Source organism: Notamacropus eugenii, chromosome 1, assembly GCF_028372415.1.
Source record: "Notamacropus eugenii isolate mMacEug1 chromosome 1, mMacEug1.pri_v2, whole genome shotgun sequence".
NCBI classification, from domain to species: Eukaryota; Metazoa; Chordata; class Mammalia; order Diprotodontia; family Macropodidae; genus Notamacropus; species Notamacropus eugenii.
This window is the reverse complement of record NC_092872.1, coordinates 152509176-152527902: the sequence shown is the minus strand read 5'-3', so window position 1 is coordinate 152527902 and position 18727 is coordinate 152509176. Positions and strand designations below refer to the sequence as shown.

The 18727-nt window shown below is 37.1% G+C and overlaps 1 protein-coding gene across 3 annotated transcripts in view; it reads left to right on the top strand.

Annotated features, from left to right (window-relative positions):
• TJP1 (tight junction protein 1) overlaps window positions 1-18727 on the top strand; it is a 278691-nt gene that overhangs the window by 34101 nt on the left and 225863 nt on the right. The window contains exon 1 of one of the 3 annotated variants that reach the window (XM_072616813.1): window positions 3459-3545. The exons of the other annotated variants lie outside the window; for them this stretch is intronic. Within the exon in view, the coding sequence (XP_072472914.1) occupies window positions 3474-3545 (72 nt within the window). The 5' untranslated portion in view covers window positions 3459-3473. Of the gene's footprint in view, window positions 1-3458; window positions 3546-18727 lie in introns of those variants that run through there. 3 annotated transcript variants of the gene reach the window in all.

The following is an 18727-nucleotide window of genomic DNA, read 5'->3' as shown; positions in this document are numbered from 1 at the left end:
CCCCTTTTTCATCCTCATCCTTTTAATCTTCCATCTTTTCCTGTCTACTGGCTCCTTCCTCACTGCCTGCAAACATGCTCTTGTCTCCTTCATCCTCAAAACCCCACATGTGATACATCTATCTCTGCCAGTTACTGAAGCATATCCCTACTTCCTTTGGGACCTAAGTTCCCTGAGAAGGTCATTTACAATCAGTGTCTACCCTTCACTTCCTCTCACACTCTTTTTAACTCTTTGGGTCTGGCTTCTGACTTCATCAGTCAACTGAAACAACTCTCTCCAAAGTTACCAGTGACTATTTAGTTGCCAAACCTAATGGCCTTTTCTCATTTCTCATCCTTCTTGACTTCTCTGCAACTTTTGACATTTGATCATCCTCTTTTCCTTAATATTTTCTTCTCTATAGGTTTGCATGACACTGACTTTGCCATACTTGTTTGACTGCTCCTTCTCAGTCTCTTTTGATGGAAATTCATCCAGAATACACCCACTGTGTGTGTCTTCTAAGGCTCTAGCTTGAGCCCTCTTTTGTTCTGTTTTATTTAGTGACCTCATCAGTTCCCATCAATTCAATAATTGTCTCTATGCAGATGATTCTTATCTGTTCTCTGCCCTAACTTACAATCTTGAATCTCCAGCTGCCAAATGGAGTCTAAAACTTGATATCCTGTAGGCATCTTAAACTCAGAATGTCCAAAACCGTACTCATCTTCTCCCACTCGCTCCTCACCACCCCGACCCGAGCCTCCTTTCTTTCTAATTTCCCTATTACAGTCAAGGGTGTCAATATCTAATCACCCAAGTTTCAACTTTGTTTTTTTCCTTAACTCACTCTTTCTGGGCAGTTTGGTGATGCCATGGAGAGAGTATTAGACTTGGAGCTAGGAAGACCTAAGTTCAAATCCTCAAATCTGTCCTCAGAAACTTATTTGCTATATGATCCTGGGCAAGCCACTTAACTGCTACGTGCCTGTTTCCTCAGCTTAAAATGGGGATTATAATAGCACCTGCCTCACAGTGTTGTTGTGAGGATCAAATGAGATAATATTTGTAAAACACTTAGCACAGTGCCTAGCCCATAGTAAGTATTTAATAAATGCTTGTTTTCTTTCTCCCCTTCTCTTCCCCTCCCCTCACATTTGTATCACTTGTCAAGTCCTGTCAATTCTACCTTTCCAGTATCTCTCATCCATGTCCTCTTCTCTCTTTAGACATTGTCATTGCCCTGAACAAGACCCTCATCACCTCACAGTTGGACTATTGTGGTAGCTTTCTGCTTGGTCTCCTTGCCTTGTCTCTCCTTCAGTCCATCTTTCTCTCAACTATCAAAGTCATCTGGTTTGACTGGTTCTCTCCCCTGTTTAATAAACACCCTTGGCTTTCTATTACCCTCAGCATCTGATATAAACTCCTCTTTTTGTATTTTAAGCATAAGGTGCCCAAGCTGAGCCAAGCAAAAACTGAAAACCCTGTTGGAGTCTTAAAATTGATATCCTGTAGACATCTTAAACTCAGAATATCCAAAACTAGACTCATCTTCTCCCACACACCACCCAAGCCTCCTTTCTTTCTAACTTCCCTATTATAGTCAAAGGTTGTGGTGGTTGTTTTTCAGGTAAGAGAGAAATTTAAAACAAAACTGTGATGTGTGCAGATATCCTTGACCTCTCCTTTCCATTGCCCTAGATCCAATATGTTTGCTGTCTCAGGGATTTGCTCTCTAACCTGTTATGGCTGACTGTGGTTTGGTTAAAGCTACAGTAGCAATGCTGCTAGCCAATAGAAGGAAGCCAGCTGTCTTCTCTTTGTTCCAGGAACCAGACTGTTGGCCTGATACTGAGAGTAGACCTGTGTTGGGTGTTGGGAATTTCTCTCCAGAGCCTCCCCAGACCAATTCATTCACCACCTCTTCCTTATTTTCTCAAATGAAAGAATGCTTGTAATATGCCATGTACACCTTAAAGAGCCATATAAATGTCAGTTACTATTTCTCCTCTCATTCTTGATGACCTGACCTCAACAAACATTGATTAAGTGTTCTCCTTGAACTGAATTATGTGGCAGAGCAGATCACATTATATTACATTTCCAGCACAAAATAACTATCTTGAACAAGTATCTATCCCTTCCTGGCTTCCTGCCTATCTTAAAAGAAGAGATAATTTTCCCCCCTTTCAAGGCTAATTCCCTCTCCTGTATTATTTCACATCAGTTAGACCATTTCTATATTTTTTTCCACTTAATTATTCATTCTATCTAATACCTTCTAACTTTCCCTCTCCATCAGCTTCTTCCCCACTATTATCAAATAAAGGTCTCAATTTCCTTGAGAAAAATTTCCTTTCACTCTGCTGCATCCTATAGAAATCATCCCTTCTTTTCTTCCTTTTTACTGGTAAATATGTTAACTAATTTTGCCTCTTCCTCATTATCCACATTTCCCTGGAAGTCCCTTTAATAAAGCTTCTGTGACTACTAAAACTCAGCTATCAAAAATTACTTCAACACATTGATTCTTTAAAGTATCCTTGATCTCATCAGCATGTATACTCCTTCCAACAGTGCAGATTACAGTCTCACCCTGTCTGATTTTTGTCGATTTTCTTCTAAACTTTCTCCATAGACAATCTAGTCCAGTTGCCAGAGGCTTTCCCCTGGGTTTGGTTTTGTTTCATTTTTATCTATATTTCATAGATACTGGTGGAGTTCTCAGGCTATAACCTGTTTTCCTTTGTTCCAACAGTCCTTCGTATCTTGTCATACAAGTCCTTGATGGTAACTTTCATACTGCTTTTTGAACACAAATCAAATAACTTTGTACTGAAAATGTACCTCAACCTTGGAATCCCTATCTCTCTACTTAGCAAGGAAATTAAGTGTTTGTTAACTGAGCCTTCTTTTATCCCAGAATTGTTGCTATTATTTTATATCAGTTAAATTTCTTTAGAAAATTGCAATAATCTGCATCTGTTAAAAATTAATAAGGTTAGAGATACTGTAACTGCACGTATTATCTTCTCATCGTCATCCTTTCTACTAATTTGGTGTTAATTTTGACAGCTAATTTTGAAGTGTATGTCATGTCACTAATGAGTTGTTTACTGTCTCTTAGGATATAGTTGATTTCATTTTTTTGTGATATTGCTTAGCACTAGCCATATCCAGTGCTTTTCAACCACTTCTTTAGAGTAAGTATCCATGACATATAGGGAAGCAACTTTGAAGTAATCTATAAGCTTTTAGACTCTTTCATTCCTTAATACTGAATCATATTTTCCAGAATATTTTTGTCATACTCTCCTGTATCTGCCTTTGCATTGAAATCCCCAATTATATGTTGACATGATTTAGAGGAAGATAATGTCAAATTCTTCATAGAATTTCTTTACTTCTTCATCTTCTGCAACAGGTATTGACTCATAAGCTGTAGCTTGTTAACAAGACGAGAGCACCCCAAATCTGTTTAGGGCCAGATGTTTGGGGTGGCAAGAGTCTGGTTCATAGAACCTGGGGGACAGGCAGACATTATGCCAAGCTCCACCAAGGTAAGCAGTCCTTTATACCTTTTAGACCTGCACCCTAGCTGGTTGCTACATTTAAAAATATCAAATAATATAATGCAGCAGTATACGTAATAGATAATTTTATAATTATACGAAGTATTGAATTAAACACAGTATATAATGAAATATTATTGTACTGTAAGAAACAATGAATACATAGTATCATTGGAAGATCGTGTATATTTCTTATATTACCATTTTATATACATGTTATTGCTACCTTAGAATATAAGCTCCTTGAGAGTAAGAACTGTTTTCTCTATTTTTTTCATCTCTAGCATATAGTACCATGTCCTAGAATTATATATAAACAATTCTTTTAGTGATACATCCTAAAAATTTGCTCATTGACCTTTAGTTAAGTGAATCCAACCTCCTCTATTTAAAAAAAAAAAAGTTGAGACATTTGCTAGTCTTCAGTCGTGTGGCATCTCTCCTGTTCACCACTTCTTTTCAAAAAATCACAGCAACAGATGATATGATGATACACTTAGAGAATCCCAGAGATTCAAGTAAAAACCTGCTTGAAATAATAAACAACTTTGGCAAAGTTACAGGTTACAAAATAAACTCACACAAATCTTCTGCATTTCTATATATTACTAACAAAGCCCAACAGCAAGAGATGGAAAGAGGAATCCCATTTAAAGCTGGAGTAGGCGCTATAAAATATTTGGGAGTTTACCTGCCAAAACCCAACTATAAGACACTTTTCGCATAAATGAAGTCAGATCTAAGTAAGTGGAAAAACATTAGTTGCTTGTGGGTAGGCCAAGCCAATGTAATAAAATGACAATTCTACCTAAATTAATTTGCTTATTTAGTGCCATACCCATTAAACTATCAGATAATTACTTTCTAGAGCTGGAAAAAATAATATCAAAATTCATCTGGAAGAGCAAAAGGTCCAGAATATCAAGCAGACTAATGAAAAGAAATGCTAGGGAAGGTGACCTAGTGCTACCAGATGTCAAATTGTATTATAAAGCAGCAATTATCAAAACCACTTGGGATAGGCTAAGAAACAGAAGGGTAGACAAGTGGAATATGCTAGGTACTCAAGACACAGTAGGCAATGAATATAGCAGTCTACTGTTTGATAAACTCAAGGACTCCAGCTTCTGGGATAAGAACTCACTGTTCAACAAAAATTGCTGAGAAAACTGGATAACAGTGTGGCAGAAACTAGGAATAGACCAATGCCTGACACCATACACAAGAATAAAGTCCAAATGGGTACATGATCTAGGTATAAAGATTGATACCATGGCTAAGTTGGTGGAGCAAGGAATAGTGTATTTATCAGATTTATGGAGAAGGGAAGAATTTTTGACTAAAGAAGAGATAGAAAGTATTATGAAGTACAAGATGGATAATTTTGATTACATTAAACTGAAAAGCTTTGTGCAACCAAACCCAATGCAACCAAGATTCAGAGGGATGCAGAAAACTGTGAAAATTTTTGCAGCTAGTGTCTGTGATAAAGGCCTCATTTCTAAAGTATATAGAGAACTGAGTCAAATGTACAAGAGTACAAGTCATTCCCCAGTTGATAAATGGTCAAAGGATATGAACAGGCAGTTTTCAGAGAAAGAAATTAAAGATATCTATAGTCATATGACAAAATGCTCTAAACCACTATTGATTAGAGAGATGCAAATCAAAACACCTCTGAGGTATCACATCACACCTATCAGATTGGCAAACATGACAGAACAGGAAGATGATAAATGTTGGAGAGGATGTGGGAGAGTTGGAACACTAATTCATTGTTGGTGGAGCTATGAGCTGATCCAACCATTCTGGAAAGCAATTTGGAACTATGCCCAAAGGGCTACACAAATGTGCATACCCTTTGACCCAGCAATATCCTTTCTAGGATTGTATCCCCAAGAGATCATAAAAATGTGAAAGAGTCCCACATGTACAAAAATATTTATAGCAGCACTCTTCGTGGTGGCCAAAAACTGGAAATGAAGGGGATGATCATCGACTGGGGAATGGCTGAATAAATTGTGGCATATGAATGTAATGGAATACTATTGTGCTATAAGAAATGATGAACAGGAAGACTTCAGAGAGGCCTGGAAAGACTTATATGAACTGATGCTGAGTGAAAGGAGCAGAACCAGGAGAACTTTGTGCACAGCAACGACCACAGTGTGTGAGAGTTTTTTCTGGTAGCCTTAGAACTTCATTGCAATGTGAAGACTTAAAAAAATTCCCAATGATCTTTTAAGGCAAAATCCCTTCCACATCCAGAGAAAGAGCTATGGAATTCAGTCGCAGAATATAGCAGATCATTTTGTGTGTGTATTACATTTTGGTTTGTTATATGATTTCTCCATTTTAATTCTTCTATGCAGCATGACTATAGTGAAAATGTATTTAATAGGAATGAATGTGTAGAACCTATATAAAATTGTTGTCATCACAGGGAAGGAGGGAGGGGGAAGAAATCTAAGTTATGTGGCAGTGATTGTAGAACACTGAAAATAAATAAAATTAATTTTACAAAATCACAGCAACTATTCCATTCTGAATTCCCCCCAATTAGTTTTTCATTTTCTAGCTCTCTGCTGTAACTTTTGAATATCATTTGCAATAAGGACCATAATTTTTCCTAAATCCTTTTGTAGTTTCATAGTACCTCATATTTAGATTGCTTCTCACAAAAATATCTGTTCTAATTAAGCATTGTAGTTACTGTTAGTGCCTTTACATTAAAAGACAGTGCTCATGACTTTATTATTTCATACAGCAGTATTATTTCTATCCTTTTTTTAATTGATTTCATTCAAGAAGATAAATTTATCTCAATCTCAGCTTCTTTCCTCTAGAGTATCCTTGAATATGGTCATCTATTATCTATTCCAGTGGAATATCTTTCTTATGTTGTTATCCTGGTAATGTTTCAGTTAATTTTAATGTAACCTGGGTCTCAGTGCCCCGAGCTCTGGGCTTCTTTGAACCAGGTCCAAGCTTGAACCCACCTAAAAAATATCACTATCTCTTTGGCTCATCTTGTCCCAGTCCAAGTTTATACTAGGAAAATCAACAAAAATATTTCATGTTTAGATTTTCCTATAGGTAAGTAAAAGCGTTCCTGAGCTCCCATACAAGCATTCAAGTTAACAGTGGTATCTATGGGATAAAAGACAGCCTTTATCACAGAAAATATAAAAGATTCAAAGTACTTATAACAGTCCGTAGACAAAGCTGAGAAAACACTAAGGATTCACAGTAGCCTCATAGCAATCAACCCAGTTCTTCTCCCTCTATAGTGGATCCTATTATTTCATAAGCTTCAAAAATTCTCTCCCCCTCAGCAATTTCTGGCAATAGACATCCTTTGAAAGAAGAGATCTAAACTTGGAACTTTAGTCAGGCAACTCCTTGACATTCTGCTCAACCCCTCTCTAACATTCCCTTCAAGGACTCAAAGGGCTTAGACACCCCTGGAATAGTGAAATTTATTGCTGCTAGCAAAGAAACCCCTTTTCCCTGGGTCTCACCCTGTTTAAATAACTCACTGTAATAATGGAATCCAGTTTTCTTTCTCTGCTGTGCAATTCAGGGCTCTATTTCCTTACTCCTCCTAGCTTCCAGGGCCATAAGACAGTGAACCTTATCTCTCTTCAGGATGCACATAGTTCATGACATTTTCCTTCACTAGATAGGAAGACCAGATTTCTGAAGGCAACAGAGAAAGATGGGACTGCCCAGAGATTCTCCTTTCTGGCTAAAAGGCCGGATTCCGGGACAGTGCTGACTAGGAAATCCTCCTCTGGCAAGAAGGCCAGACTCCAGGACTCATAAAGTGACGAATACTAGTGTCAGCCCTCAGCAATTCACCCAGAAAGTTTGGGTTTAAGAGCTCACGTTGTCCAAGCCAACTGTATGAGCACATAACTATCAACCACTGATATGTGGGTCTTTAAAGACACCATTAGCAGCTCTTGGCATAGGGCTGGAGAATCCACTCCCCCAAAACACACAGACACACATACACACACACACACACACACACACACACTCACACAGAGTCCTGCTGTGCTTCGGAAACTGTCAGTAAGAAAGATTTGAAGGAAAAGGACAGCAAAAAAAAAAAGGCTAAATGCATTCTCTTAACTCTGTTTTATAGGTCAATACGTAGGGGAAGTTCTTCAGACAGAAGGTTCTTCTTCCTCCCAACAGTCCTGGTCAACCACATCATATTTGTAGCAACCCCCCATCAGTTCACTATATATCCTGTAGGAGGCACCAAGGGCAGAGTCACACGAATGAATGTGTTAATAAATTGTTTTTTGTTCTCTAAACAAAGTGATAATGGACATAACCATACCCTCCATAGGGGAGAGGCTTTCAGAGCAAAATTTCCCCACTTATAAATTCATCAAGGTGTTTAGAGAATTCCCCCTGACCAACTCATTGATTCTCAAAGTGTGGTCTGGGGACCTTGGGAGGTCCCTGAGAGGGAGTCTGGGATCCTTAAAGTGAGAATGTTAGTATCAGCCCTCAGCAATCCCCCCAGAAAGTTAGGGTTTAAGAGCTCACATCGTCCAGGCCGTCTGGATGAACTCCTATCTATCTCCCTCTGCCATGCGCCTCTTCAAAGACACCATTAGCAGCTCTTGGTGTGGGGATGGGTAATCCCCAACACACACACACACACACACACACAGAGTCTGTGAGGGTAAACCTTTTTTAATAATACTAAGACATCTTAATTTCTTCCAGCACAGTAAATACCAATCAATATAACTCACATAAAAATAAAAACTCATCAAGATTCTTTGGTAATTTTAAGAATTAAGAGGTCCTGGAACCAAGAAGTTTGAGAACTGGTGCTCTACGTTAAATTACTTATATATTTGTAGTATTACGTGACCACCATTAATATCATTACCTCATTATTGATTTTTATCTTTTAGGTTTATTATCCAATTAATGTCCTTTTTTATTGCTTTCTTAACAACTACATCCCTTTTTATTTTTTCTGTTGTTTTAAACTGCCATTACATTTCCATAGAAAATTTCCCTTTGTACTATGCACAAAAACATAATTTCTTCTGTCCACACGGAGGCTTTGCAGGCCTCAATTAGAAATTTTTCACATAACTAATCCTTGCATTTTCACACCACTTATTTCTTTTAAAAAAAAAACACTAATTCTAGATAATTATAGAAACTGCTAACTAAAGATTTCAGGACCTCAAACTTATTACAGATATAATACTTCTATGTTTTTTTACATTACCAATGGGTACTCTGTAAATCTTGCCACTGTTTATTATAAATTACTAGATTCCTCATTCCTGACTACTGTTAAGGTTGCCTCTTTTTGTGATATTTTCCCATATATCTGTACTTTTTCATTCTTTCTTCTTATTCTCATGAAAAAAAAATAAAAGTATACATTTTCTCATTCCTTATCTCCCTTTCTGACCCTCATTGTTTTCTCCCTAGTATAGTAATTGTAATAAAAATAAAGTGCTAGAGTTAACCTGGAAAAAAAAAACTGTAGGTTATGGGTCATGACTCAGATTCCTGAATATGCTTTGGGAGCAGAGCCAGAGCCAAATAAAGAGGCAAGGCCACCCACAGTAACAACATTTTCTCTGGATGCAGAAGCTAGGAGTATTAGGAAATTCACTTTGGATTGCACAATTGTGTATATAACTACTCTTCATTTCCTGTCCTTTCTTACGCTCACCATTGTCTCCCCTTCTGTCCTCCCTTTCTGTTTCCTGCTTCCTGTTTCCTGCTATTCAGCAAACATCCCACTGTTCTTAAAACGTAATTCCAGACTGAAGGTAGAGCACAGGCAGGTAAACAAAGATAAACTGGGATGTTTGGAATGAACAAGCAAGATTGGATCATTCTTGTAAACGAACACTTGGGCAGCTTGTCTTAATTTTCCTTTTCCTAATCCTTTAGCTTACTTTTTTCTCCTAAAAAAAAAGTATAACATTCCCTCCCCATTTTTTTAAGGTTAAAAAAAAGTATCGTTTGAGGTAGTGTGGGGTAATTTGAGGATAAAAAGCAAGCCCCACAGTCAGGAAGACCTAAATTGAAGTCCAATCTGGCTATGTGACCTTGGACAGATCACTTACATTCTCAGTGCCCAAGGCAGCTCTCTGAGACTAGGTTGTAGAGTGTATGTCAAACTGCATTGGTGGAGGGAGTGCCTCATTGGGAGTTCTCTTCCAATGAAATCAAAGGTTTCATGCTAGGGGGAAGGATGGGAAGAAAAAGTGTACTTGTTGCCTAATTTTGAGAATCCTAAACAAACCATAAAAACCCTCAGAAATAAATTAACTATAAAATAAATGGATATTGTGCCTCCGTGATAGAGGGGCTGCTTTCCTGTGTTTACACCTTTGAAGATAAGTAGAAAGAGGCATCTGGCTAGGGCAATGTCCTTCATTCTGACTCTATATGCATTAACAAGTGTTCATATTTTATCTCTCCATCCCCTTGTAACTTGTAAACAGTCAAAAGCAAAAAAATTCCCACATTAGTCATGTCAGTCTCTGTATAGGGCTGTCATTTTTGCAGCATTAGTCTTGTCTTTCATAAACGAGAAATCTACATATAAAGACAGTGCTTTCTAGAGTTACAAAAGTATTTGATAATACAGTACCCCTGGTCAAATTTTCAGAATCTGGGAACAGAGATTATTTAGCTTTGCTGCTTCTCTGGCTTCCAGGCTAGTATGTTGGAGCTTATTTAGCTTCTGAGGCTCCAATTCTTTCTTGGATTTTGCCTGGGGGGTGGTTTTGCTTATGGCCTGCTGCATTTGCTAAAGAGAAAGAGAAAAATGTTGTGGCTGCACCTGCTGCTTTGTTGGAGACATTTTTCTGTGATGGGAAGTTAATAAGGCATTCATTTGGCAAGTTGAGATTCAACTTCACAATGAAAAGCGATGGTTTGGGTTCTCTAGAGCACAGCTAAAGTTATGGATACTGTCATTATTCCATCTTGTATTTTTCTGCATGGTTACAGAATTCCTCCTGGGTATGTAGTTCCCAGTACAGAACTCTAAGACTTGCAGAGTACTGTTAAACAAAAATGAAACTGGCCAGTGTAGGATGTTGTAATTGCATTGTATATTTTTCATTGATCCAGTCTTTTGAGCAAACTCGGTGTCTTCTGTACATCTTCTTATAACTGAGATTTATTTTTTAAATCCACATAGAAAGAGATCTAGTACCTATTTTATTAACACATGATACTCTGATTCTGATTTTTATTAAGATAGCCTTGACATTAATCAGAATTTTCCCCCAAGATGAGAGTAAGACTTAGAAAAAGAAATTGGGTGGGTAGTTCAAATTTGCATTATTTTGAATATATTGTGCAGAAGACAGTATTGCATCATGTTATGGATTTAGAAGCAATTTTTAGCTAAGCTATAATTTTTTTCTTCAAAATCTTTGTGGGGAAAGTGAAATAGAGCATTAAAAATATAGGTTTACATGATCAACTTATTATGAAACATGTAATGCAAGACAGTAGAATTGGCACTGGACTAGAAGTCAGGAGACCTAGATTCTGGTCCTGGCTCTGTGACTCACTTATAGTTTTCTTATCTGTCCACTAGAAATAATACTTGTGAAAAAGTGGTGAGAAGACAGGACAAAATATAATTAAGAACAAAATTATGTCATCCAGAGAATAAACTGTATCAGAGAAGGGAACGATCACTAAGGACAGCAATAAATATTATTCATGGAAGAACCAGGATTTAAATTTGGCCTCATAGGGAAATAGGAGGACATTCTGGGCAAAGTCTATCCAGAGCAAAAGATTTGAGTCCTAAATTTAGAGCTGAAAGAGACCTTCAAGATTTAAGAGAGGAAAAAGATTGGCTAGTTAGGGAGCATGACCAGATTAAGAAAGGCCTTGAAAAGAAGGGAACAGCAGGGAGTCCTTCTAGGGTTTTGAAAAGCAGAGTAATACAGTGACATCAGTGTTTTCAGAAGATTAGTCCAGCATTACAGCATAGGGTGGGTTGGATGGTGGGAAGAGGTTGGAATTGGACCATTCAGGAGGTAAGTATTGTATTAATTTTGGCCTGAGGTGATGGGGGTCTAAATTAGGGTATTGGCAATTAGAATAGACCCACAGACAGCAAGGGACCCTGTAAGGGACCCTGGTGACAGACCTTAGTCTAACCTCCTCATTATACAGATAAAGAAACCAAGGCCCAGAGATGTTAAGAATGAGATTAGTTCAAAGATATCCCTTTTAAAAGTTGCCTATTATTATTATTATTTCTACTAACACATTTATAACAAATACTGATAAGAGTCAAACCAAATATGAGGTAAATTGCCAAACAAAACTCCAAAATTTGAGTGTCTTAATAAAAAAGTTGAAGCAAAAATTCTTTCATTGTGGATTTTCATAAATTTACCCAGTTTTCTCTTCTGTAGGTTGTAAATTACAAACTTTTAACTCAAGTATTGAAATGAATCTGTGAACTCATTGATTTGAAAATTCCCTCTAAAGATGCAGATCCTGTGCCATTAAAGCCTTTCTATTTTGGGAGGTGATTGTCCATATCATCCTATAGATTTGTGGGGGAAAGGGGAGGCACCATACGATGTGCTCCTGTACATCACAGAGGGGCCAGAAATCTTCTAGCTGTTAATCTGTCCTCCTTCACCTGCCCACTTCCTCTTCCTTTCGTGCAATTCCTTGAAGAATCTTTAACTTTCATTTTTCTTCAAAATTCTTCATTGACCATGCCACTCATTTCTTTATTCATTCATTCAACGCTCATTTTTAGAAAGTTTGAGTTCCAAATTCTCCTCTTCCCCCAGCCTTTCTCCCACCCATTGAGTCAATTATACATGTGAAGTCATGCAAAACATATTTCCATGTTTGCCATCTTGCAAAAAAAAAAAGGAAAGAAAAAAAGTGAAAAAGGGTATGTTTTCATCTGTGTTCAGAGTTCATAAGCTCTCTCTGAAGAAGTCATTATGAGTCCTTTGGAATTGTCTTGGATCATTGTATTGATCAGATTAACGAAGTCTTTCATAACTGATCATCATCACATTGTCATAATATCACAATATTGTTTTTATTGTAGAAGACATTCCCCTGGATCTACTCATTCTTCATATAAGTTGATATGTCTTCCTGGATTTTTCAGAATCCATCCTGCTCATCATTTCTTTAGTACAATAGGATTCCAGTATGGTTTTAAAACATAACTTGTTCGGCTGTTCCTCAATTGATAAACATCCTCTCTCTGTGTCTTTGTTTCTCTCTCTCTCTCTCTCCCCCTCCCTCCCTCCCCACTTCTTGTTCTGTCTCTGTCTCTCTGCCTCTCTCTCTCTCTCTGTCTCTCTCTCTCTCTCTCTCTCTCTCTTTCTTCTTCTCTCTCCCTCTCCCTCCCTCTTGTTCTTTCTGTCTGTCTCTTTCTCTGGTCTGTTTTTTTCATCTGTCTCTGACTTACTCTCAAATACAGTGATCATCAGTGAGTACTATCCTAGTTCTGTTGATCCCACTTGCTCAAAGACATTTCAAAGGAAGACCTGGCAGAACAGTGGAAAAGAATGAATTGCACATCACAGTAAAGTTTTGAGACTGCTTGATTAGGATAATTGATGACATGGGCAGGACATTTGGGGGGCAGGTATTATAAGGGAAGGATAGATAATAGAAGAGATAACACTCAGGAAATCTATCACAAGAGATGCACTGATCATTTAGAGAGAACTGAATAGATCAAATGCATTGGTACCCATGAAATAATAATGATAACTGGCATTTATATGGAACTTGAAAGTTTCCAAAGCACTTCATATGTTATCTCATTTGATATATACAAAAACTTAGTAGAAGAAATCCAACCCTCTAGGTACATCCTACGTTGAGAATTTAGGAGAATACAACGACATATGACAAGGCATTAATGGGTTACTGTCTGTGCCAAGTGAGGGAATACTCACATGACAACATTTTAAGATTGAAGATATGGGACTTGAGCTCTGGGGAATTAATAATTAAACTGGAGACTCAGAGTGAGGGTGTTTCAACTAATTAGTGAACATTTATCAGCTGGAATGAGTAAAAATGGGGGGGGGAAAATTCACCTAGGTTCAGAAATATCATTTCCTATTACATAACCTAAGATGTCTTGTCTAGTGGATACAACATATTCATTAAAATTCCCATTTTGTTATATCTCAAAATGTTTACTTACTGTCATGTAGATATGAGCTAAAAGATGTTTGATATAATTTCTACAATATATAACGAAAATGTGCTTCAGTTCTCTTTCTCTTGATCTGTGTAGTATTTAATCTTACCTTTGTTTCTCATCAAATTCACCAGATATATCTGTCTCATGTTAATATGAATGGGGATTTATTTGCTTCAGGCAATGTCTTTCAAATGTAAGAACTATTCCCAGGTGAACTAGTTCTTTTTAAACATTATATTTTGTGCTGTAATTGAAAGAGAAAGCTATTTATGCAAAGCAGATGATTACATAGACTTGTTTTTTGATCATTTTAAAAGGTACTTATTAACTTATGATGGCTTGATGGCACAGTGGCTAGGGTTCTATACCTGGAGTCAGGAAGACCTGAGTTCAAATCAGGACTCAGACACTAGCTATGTGATCCTGAGCAAGTCACTTAAACCTCTGTCTGCCTCTACTTCCTCATCTGTAAACAAAGGATAGCACCTGTCTCCCAGAGTTGTTATGAGGATAAAATCATATAATATTTGTAAAATGCTTTGCAAACTGAAAGCACTTTATAAATGCCAGCTACTGCTAGGACTGCTGCTGCTGTTACTGTTATTATCTTAAGGACTCTAAGGGCTCACTTTTCCTGAAAGAATAGATGACTGCTTTTAAGTCTATAGAAAATATCCTAAATGCATCTGCATTTTCTCAAGCTTCTGTATTTTCTAGATGTTTGGGAGTGGTTTAGAAAACATAAAAAAGAAATTAAAGAGAAAAAAATGCTAGAGCAAGCAGTGTGGGGGGTGGGGCGCTTGCAGAGAAATAGTGGAATAGATTAAGGCAGGGAGATTTTGTGTGTGGAATGCATTCTGGACTAATGTTGAATTTCCCCACCCTCTCAGGAAAAAATAGTCTTTTGATCATTTGGAAATCAAATTTCTATCCCTACTAATTTATCAGAACCACTTTTTCCACAGTCACTTAATTTATAATCTAATAAACTCTATCTTGACTTTTCTGCGGTATTTGAAACTATTGACTACCCTCCTTCTTGTACTTTTTCCTTCCTTGAATTCTATAACATTATTCTATCCCTTGTTCTGTCCCTACATCCAATCAGCTTCTAAAACCAGCCATTCTGTATCTCTAATATTTATCATATCTTTCTCCTTCTTTCCATTCCCACTGTTACAATAGTAGTCAAGACCTTATCATTTGACCTCTTTTAACAGTAAGTCTTGACCCATCTCCAAGGCAGCCTTTTTATTTTTGCCAATTTATTCTTCTTTGTGCATGCACAAGTCTGATGTCACTTCTCTGTTCAATAGCCTTTGATTACTGTTATTCACAGGATCATAGATTTAGACCTGGAAGAGACCTTTAAGACTGATCCTAAGAATTTGGAATAAAATACCTTTGTCACACGGGGCATCATAGAAACTATCTAGTAAATCTTTTGGATTCACAAAATTATGTAATAACTGTAAATTTTGTTCTATTCCAGGATTTCAGAGCCTTAAATTTTTCCATCAACTGAGAAAAGAAATAAAGAAATATGCAAAGATAGGATGAGAGATTTGTGCAATAGGAAAAGTAGTGAATGAAAAAGTTAGTAGCACCATTAGGAAGAAAACCAGAGATTCCAAAGGGCTGAGTGACTTTTGTCATCAAACACATCACACTGTTTTCTTTGTAAAATGTTTGTGTCATGAATGCCGAGAAGGCCTATTTGCCATTTCTTGAAAAAATATTCCATAGCCTGACTGCATTTTCGCTAGCTGTTTCCCTATTCCCAATTTCATTGATTATATTCTAACTGTGGGTTTTGAAAAAAATCAAACTATTAAAAAAAAAACCGTATACAAGGCAGAATATCTTTCGAGTGGAATGCAGAGTACATGATGATGTGAGTTCTTCAAATTGCCATTTGGGGCACTGCAGTGTAACTGATGAAAAAACTGGAATTTTTTTAAGTTTGTTCAAAATACAGTTTGAGCATTTTTTAAAAAATTAAATGTAGCTTGTCAATTCTTGGAGATGTATTATTGATGAGTTTTTTCCCTTTAAAAACTGACTACCAGTCATCCAAAAACTTTTTTCTTTCATAAAGTACTTAGATGTAAATAATTTGTGGTTCAGTACATTATAAATACTTGCAAAATATAGAAAAAAATTCTAACTCCTGCTCCAAAGGGACTAGACATTTCATTTATAGATTCAACATTATAAGGGAAACTAAAGAGATTCTGCTGATTTCTGAAGAATAGATAAAATAATTTCCCTATATTTCATCTCTCCTAAACCTGGATAATTTATTCCTTAATCCATTCTTTGCTAAGTAACATCTTGAAACTCCATTTTTGTAGTATGTTTGTCAGACAAACATCTGGATAATGAGTAGGGGTGAGACAACACAATTGATCCTCTAATTTTCATTGCTTTGCCCAAATCAGAACACTATCCAGCTGAAGCTAGTTCCATTTTTGTATCTGCTGTTTTAATACTGATCACAGATATTAAAAGGGTTCATTTTGTAACTATGTCCTGAAATATTTCTCATTTGACTGAGTGGTTAGATCTAAATATGTAAGTACTAAGATTTACCTGTAATCTTGATTAGTTAATATAAGACACATTCTACTCAATGCCTTATCTTATCATGAAGGTCACCCTCAGTTCTCAGAGGCTACGTCTGGAGTGCAAGCTCTGGCAGGCCTGGTGAAGCTGGAAATACTCTCAGTCTGGGCCCTGTGACTGATGGTGAGTATCGTCTGAGGTCCAGCCAAGCTAACCAGGGAGAGGTTTATCACCTGAGAGTTGGCTACTAGATAAATTTTCTTTGGCTGTCATAATAACTCATGCAGACTGTTTGCTAGAGCATAGAGGGGCTGTAATCTATGTCTGTGGAAGGAATGTTCGCACTGATGAAATCACAGATCTTTTGTATTACTTAAATGCCTACAGTATTATTAGAATTCTCAAAAATGAGTTGCAATAAGTAATTTTCTTTCATCCATGTTGCTCTTTAATGAAAATTCCTGATATTAATGGAGACAATTATATGACAACCAACAGATCTGGTTTCCTAAAACCTCATTCAGTCACTCAATTGACAGGTACAGGGTGTGCCAAAATTTCTTTAAAAAGACTTTTGGGATAGCCTGTATTTATAAGCTCCCAAAATGTGACAGGTACTCTCTTGGCTGTAGGGATACAGATACAAAAGTGAGACAGTCCCTATGCGGAGGAGCTTACACTCTGCTAAGATATTACTACATGTTCACAGATAAGTAAATGTAGCATTTATGTAAAAATAAATCCCTAGTGATTCAGAGGTGGGGGGAGGGAGGCCCTAGTAACTGGTGGAGGATTAGGAAAGGCCTGATGTGGGAAGCTGCAGCTTTGAAGGAAACTAGGGGTTCTAAGACATGGATGTTAGGAGACAGAGCTTTCCAGGCACAGGGGACAGACAGACAGACTGAGCAAAGGAATGGCACTTATACTGGGTAAGGACAGTGTGACTGGAGTGTAGAGTGTATAAAGGGAAGTAGTGTGTAATTAGCCTGGAAAGATGGCCTGGAGCCAGATTGGGAAGGGCTTTAAATACCAAACAGAGGAGTTTGTAAACAAAGAAGGTCTCAATCATTTGGAAGTTGTAAAGTAATATTACCATTAGTTTAATTTCCAGATTTAGTCCCTGTCACATAGGCCTAGAAAAAAAATTTTCCGTGTCATGTATTTCTATTTTAAATTAATGTGTGAATTACTATAATTTTCTTCTTAGAATGCTTTTTGGGAATTTAGCAATTCCCAAGAGTAACTTGCAACGTCATGGGCACTATAAAACCAGGGTTGGGAATTATTTGTGACAAGGCATTTTATTACCATAACAGCAGCCCATTCTAAAATTCCACTTTGAGAGTTTTAGTAGGTGCATTTTGGCATTAAGAAACACTGTGACACATCTGGATGCATAGCTATGTTATCTCAGCTGTAGGCAAACAGATAGAGAAGTGATGAGGGACAGCTGGGGCATGCTGGCTCAGCACACAGGAGACTGATTTCAGAGTGCTGACTCGGCACCGCAAACACATCTCCCAGGTGATGATGGCATTGGCTTTGACATTAAGTATCAGCTGTATAGTTGGCTGAAATGAGCATTCTGAATTCTCCTTCATGCGTGAAAAGATAAAACAATTGAAGGCATATACAAACACAACCGAACCACAGTTCAGCTTAACAGAGAAATGGCAGTTATTAATCTGGAAATCAAGGAAAAGAGCATAAGTTCTCTGGTCACATGGCTGTGCCCTTTGATTAAAAAATAGGTCAACTCTGAATACTTAATGCCATTCATTGTGCTAATTCTAAAAAACAAAAATCCTGTAACTTTTTATAAAAAGTTCCTTTTTGAAAATATGTTTTAATATGTTGTGAGCATGTATTACTGGAGTAAATACATTACACAACAGAGATCCTTAATCTTTTTTTTGTATCTTGTCTCTTTTAACCTCTTTTCAGAACAGTGAAATGCACAAAATAAAAATTCATAGAATTACAAAGGAAACCTATAATATTAAAATTGTTATCAAAAGAGTATTAATAACAATTTCATGGAACCAGGTTAAGAATTCCTGTTCTACAGCAAATTTATTCAAGTATACCAGAGAGACGTGCTGGCATAGTAAATAGAGAGCTGAGCTAGAAGCCAAGAGACCTGGGTTCGAGTATTGTTTCTGACACATATTGGCTGTAAGACCCTGGGCAAGTCAATTAAATTCTCAGTGTTTTAGGTGACTCTCTAAGAATATATAAATTACAGACAAGGTGTTGACCTGCATTGGTAAAAGGAGTTCCCTCATCTAGGAGTTCCCCATACCAACAAAATTATAAGTCCACTTGCTATCTTTAAATACCCATTTAATCACCTCCTGTTAGTATGGATAGGTGGAAATAG